The 5081-nt window shown below is 40.7% G+C and overlaps 1 protein-coding gene across 1 annotated transcript; it reads right to left on the bottom strand.

Annotated features, from left to right (window-relative positions):
* Nucleotides 1-464: 464 nt before the first annotated feature.
* Nucleotides 465-4149, bottom strand: NR0B1 (nuclear receptor subfamily 0 group B member 1). The gene is made up of 2 exons (XM_032220235.1): nucleotides 3324-4149; nucleotides 465-918 (listed from the first exon to the last, which is right to left on the bottom strand). Exons 1-2 carry the CDS (start codon nucleotides 3979-3981, stop codon nucleotides 674-676), a joined length of 903 nt encoding a protein of 300 aa, XP_032076126.1. The 5' UTR covers nucleotides 3982-4149; the 3' UTR covers nucleotides 465-673.
* Nucleotides 4150-5081: the final 932 nt, after the last annotated feature.

Below are 5081 nucleotides of genomic sequence, written 5' to 3'. Positions count from 1 at the left end.
TCTTTTAATCCTCCAGTTACATGACTACATAGTCACAAGACCCACCAAGGCACGCCCACAGAGCCGGTAGTAAAAATGTTTAGATTTCACCACTGTCCAGCCCTGCTCCAGCTCTTTTATGGTGCTGTTCTCTAGATTAAGAACTTCTGACATAATGAAGTACATTCAAGTAAAGCTTGTTATGAATTTGCTGAATCTAAATTAATGGGCAAACAAGGTATGAAATGTAAGACAAAGTATTACACTCTCCTTGATTAAACAGATACTTTAAATATATAAAATTGTACAGCATTTGACTGAACACTTTCTGTTTTGAATATATATTATGCAGATCAGTCTAGGTTTTAATTTTGTGAATTACATAATACTTTTACTTCTTTGAAAACAAAGAAAAAAATTGCACTCTTGTCCTACAAAGAAGTCACTGAAACCTGCAAACTCCTTTCTGTGTGTGCGTAGAATTATTTTATTTTGCAAGAGAATTTAGATTGATGATGAAATGCTTTAAGATACTTCTAATTAATAAACAGAGTGAACTCAAAGAACATTCCATTGCTGAATGCAAACATATTGCCACTTTAAAGCAATAAGTTAGTTTATTTTACAATATTTTACACTATTTTGTTGTCAAGACTTTTCACACTAAATTGTCATGCCTCACTCACATATGATTTCATAATTTTGCACAAAGCATCTCCAACAACATGTCATCCATATTTACTGTTCCAATAATGGGCCTGAAAAAAAGTTCTGCAATAACACTGGCATTAATTGATCCAAGCATAGAAAGAGCCACATTCAGTTTGGCAAATCTGTGCTGGTCTTCTCTGTGAATCAGTCTGACGTGTTCATTTAGGGCTTGTTGTGCTTCTTGCTGCAGTCCTTGGATGTACTGCACACAGTGCAGCCCTGGCAACTCTAAAAGGAGAGAGACAAGAAGAACAGTACATAAACATTACATTATTATCTCTTTCACTTGTAATATAAACAATTTATATTGGATCATGTTGCTATTACTAAATTAGTGTTCTACATTGAACCTTCTGACTAAGGTTATATATTGAAAGATGTTATCGTGCTGATAGAGTAATATAAAAACTGTTACATGGAAGGTATTCCAATCTACTCGCTTCTAAAGAGATACTAAAACTAATATGAAAGAAATATTTCTGCAAAAATATCTCTTCACACAAATGCACTGACATCCGTTTAATAAAGTGTTTCACTAAAGTTCCTTCTTATGGATGAAAATGGTCATTGCAACATATTTCTTTCTTTTTTTTTAAAAGAGGCATTTCAAACAACCTGTTAACTTCAATACAACCTACTGTATTTTTTGGAGTATAAGACACACCTCAGTTTTTGGGGAGGAAAACAAGAAAAAAAAGCTGCCTCTTCCTACCAGCATCCATCGGTATTCATCTAGCTAGTGTCCTTGCAACAAACAGCAAACAGCCTGGTCAGCTTCAGCACATTATTGCAGCCTGATTCAGCACAGGTAGCTAATTGGCAGGTGTACTGACCTCCCAGACTATCCCCAATCAGGCTGTTCCAGGCTGAAAGGATTGCCAGACCAATGCCATCTCTGTGCCTCATGTTTTCAGCCTCCTAATGCTCCATTTCAGATCCGTTCAAAGCTGCAGGGAAGGCCACAGCACATTGCTGCTGATCGCCACTTTCGTGCATCATGTTTTCTGCCTCTACATGTTGTGTTTTTGGGCTCTGCACAGCCCATTTTTGGCCTGTGCAAGCCCCATTTTCGGGCGGTTCCAGGTGGCAGGGATTGCCGATCCCTGCTGCCTGAAACCGCCCAAAAACACGATGTGTGAAGGCCAATAATGGGGCATGCGGAAGCTGAAAATATAACGCCCGGAGGCCAAAAATGTGACACCCGGAGGCGATGATCGGCAGCAATGTGCTGTGACAATCCCCACAGCATGGAACGGGTCTAAAATAGAGTGTTCGGAGGCTGAAAATGTGAGGCACAAAGGCCAAAAACACAAGGCACAGAGGCAGCGATGATCTGTGGCAATCCCCTCAGATGCACCCAAATTTTCACCCTTTTTAGGGGGCAAAGTGCATCTTATACTCCGAAAAATACAAAAATAAGTTAAATATATGCACTGCTGTAAAGGTATTTCTACAGTTGCATGCAGCAAAAAAGGAAGTTCCAAATTAAACTAAGATGTTTACATCTGCATCTCAGCTCAAAACTTTGCAATCTTGCATGATAGGATCTCTCCCTTAATTTTGACACCTACCACTTGCTACAGAGTATATATTACATTTACACCATTTTATAATAGTTCTATTCTATTTTAGAAGACAGCACTACTAGGTTCTGATTATTGAAATACATAGAAAATGCTATCTAACACTTGATAAATTACACAGAAGCTTGATGTTTTTCTCTTGTCATTGTCCCTTAAGAGCAGCATTATCTACATGTTTTAATAATAAATGACTGGCATCTCAATTAACTTGGATGTTTTAAGATTACAAATATTTTTTTCAAATTCTTCAGTCCTGTCTTTATGCTTAATGTATTCCGCATTCCATTCCACACTACGTAATTTAATAAACTTTAAATCACATTCTTCAACAACACATATCTAAAATGTTATTAATCAAAACAAAATTTTATTTTTTATTAAATCCTTAAATGAGATATGCTGAAGCACAGCTAGCATTTGAGGTAAATTCATTTATTTTTGTTTTCCTCAATATAAACTCACATAGATGTTTTTATTTTTCAAAATCCAAACTTAATATGTATTATAGTTAGCAATATACTAATTATAGTTCCCAAAGGCATGCAGTTTTGACTTACTTTGTGTTGTCTGCATGCAACACTTGTGAAACTGATATTTGCTTCCACACCAAGTATTATCAGAAGACTGTTTTTTCTAACATTTCAATTCACAAAATTCTAATTCTCTATCTGAGCTCTCTATCACCCTGCCTAATACTACTATTAGGCATTTAACTTAGTAAGATTTTAAAAATACAGACAGATACCAGGAATAACGCTCAATTGCTGCATTCCGACAGCTGCCTGTCCGACCTAAATCCTTAAGTGTCCAGTTATTGAACGTTTTTTTAAAAAGATGATTTTGCAAGTTTGGGCAAAGCCAGATCAGTGGAACTTCCTCCCAAGTTACAGAGGAATACTATCAGAAGGACAGGCCCTTTCCGTTAGCAGATGTCTTCCAGATGAGTTGGAGTTCCCGGTGGAAAGTTTAAGGCCAACACATCCGGGGGTCCCTCAACTTCGAGGCCTGTCCCGAGCCATACCCAGTCACTACCAAAAGCAGCTGGCTTACCCGGATTGAAGAGAACCGTCCCCTTGAGGTAGGCATACTCCTTGGTGCTTATATCCAAACTCCAACATTTGGCCAAAAAGCCTTTGATGCTTTGGATCTCTGCCGCCGACGGTAGCTCGGCGTTGCCGCCGCCGCCGCTACTTCCATCCCCATTCCCGCAGCTCTGCCCCAACTCCCCCTGCGTCTCGCGCAGCAACTGGAGCTGCCTCCGCCGCCGCTGCTCTTCATCGCAGCGCTTGTTGGTCAGTATCCTGTGGAGCATGCTGAGCTCCGTCGTCTCTACCGTCTCGAAGTGCACTCGTTCCTGGGCCAGCCCCAGCACGAACAGGGGAGCCCAACAGCTGCGCACAAGCACCAGCTGCTCGTCCAGAGGCAGCTCCTGAAAGCAGGGCACGTTCTTTACGAAGCGCAGCGTTTTCACCAACACGGCCGAAGCCGCCTTGCACGCGACCTGCTGGTTCTTGAGGGCCACGCGCCTCTGCCTACCGCACGAGCAGCCGAGAGCCGGCACGTAGGGCCCCTGGCCCGGTTGAGGCGGGGGCTGCTGCCGGCTGGTCTCTTCTTGCTGCTGCAGCTCCTCGCTCTTCAGTATGTTGTAGAGAATGCTGCTCTGCCCCCGTGAGTCCGTGCAGCACCGATATCTGTCCATGCACGCCATATCTCCAAGGGGAGGCAGCAGCGGACTCTGAGGGAGGAAGAGCGGGAAAACGACGTCCCTTCGCCCCAGATCAAAGACGCTGCCTGGTCGTCCTCTGCGTGGCCCTTAACTTTTATTTATAGCGCGAGGGTAACCACGCTTTGCGGCGCTAGACTTTAAAGGCGCAGACGTTTGTTACTGGCTGGGAGGAAAGACAGGGCGGAAAACAAGACGAAAAGCAACCCTTAAAAACTCCACCTTTTCCCCTCCCCTCTTACCGGCTATAGAGAAAGAGAGAGCCTATATTTGTCTTTGTGCTGGGTTTGTAATCTTCTGCTCGCCTTGCTTGGGAAAAGATTTCCTGATTTGTGTCTCCTTCCAGCGCCCCTCCCCATTAAAAAAATAGCTTCTTGAACAAAGCGAAACGGGCAAGAAATGCAAATCTTTTTACTCATCCATCTCCCTCTACCTATTCCTCAGTGGAGAATTGAAGCTTAGGAAAGCTAAAATAAAAGATGAACAAATTTCAGGGCATTAAATTGGCACTAAACAGACTGTTCGTAGAATTAGCCAAGTGCTTTGAACTTTGTAGAAAGCCGTCGTGAATATTTTTTTCTGGGTTTGCAGAAGATGGTTTTTCAGGCACAGCAATTTAATAAACTATATTTTTAAAGATATGCCGTAATTGATTTAAATGTATTTGTATCTCCTCCCACCCCTCCATCAAGCCTGGAATAAAAGCATTGTTCATTAATGAACAATATACCTCATTTTATTTATATTTTAGTAATTTTAATGGATTTTTATAAAAATACTTTTGCTCAAATGCAGTTAAATCTATTTGCGGAATATTGCTTTATTATATGCTGGATTCTCTTTCAGCTGATTAACTGAATTTGAACTCAAGGCTGTAATATAAATATTTAGATTGAAGTCAGTGATTTACAAGTATTTCATGATGGTGGAGCTCCTAACAAAATTAAAAAATTGTAATATCTATCCAACAACCATTTTTTTGTTAGTGTTAAAAAATATTTTCTCTTCCTACAAATATTGAGTATCATGTCATTTTTTCCCCTGTATTCATTCTGTCCATAAACCACATTATCAAGTTCAGATGT

The sequence above is a fragment of the Thamnophis elegans genome, chromosome 6 (genome assembly GCF_009769535.1).
Source record: "Thamnophis elegans isolate rThaEle1 chromosome 6, rThaEle1.pri, whole genome shotgun sequence".
Classification (NCBI taxonomy): domain Eukaryota; kingdom Metazoa; phylum Chordata; class Lepidosauria; order Squamata; family Colubridae; genus Thamnophis; species Thamnophis elegans.
The sequence above is the reverse complement of the archived record's forward strand: the minus strand, read 5'-3'. Positions and strand labels throughout refer to the sequence as shown.

Coding starts and splice junctions, on each gene's coding strand:
- NR0B1 (XM_032220235.1), bottom strand. CDS start 3,981: ATGGCGTGCATGGACAGATATCGGTGCTGCACGGACTCACGGGGGCAG. Junction 919..3,323: donor GACGGTTCTCTTCAATCCGG/GTAAGCCAGCTG, acceptor CTCTCCTTTTAG/AGTTGCCAGGGCTGCACTGT.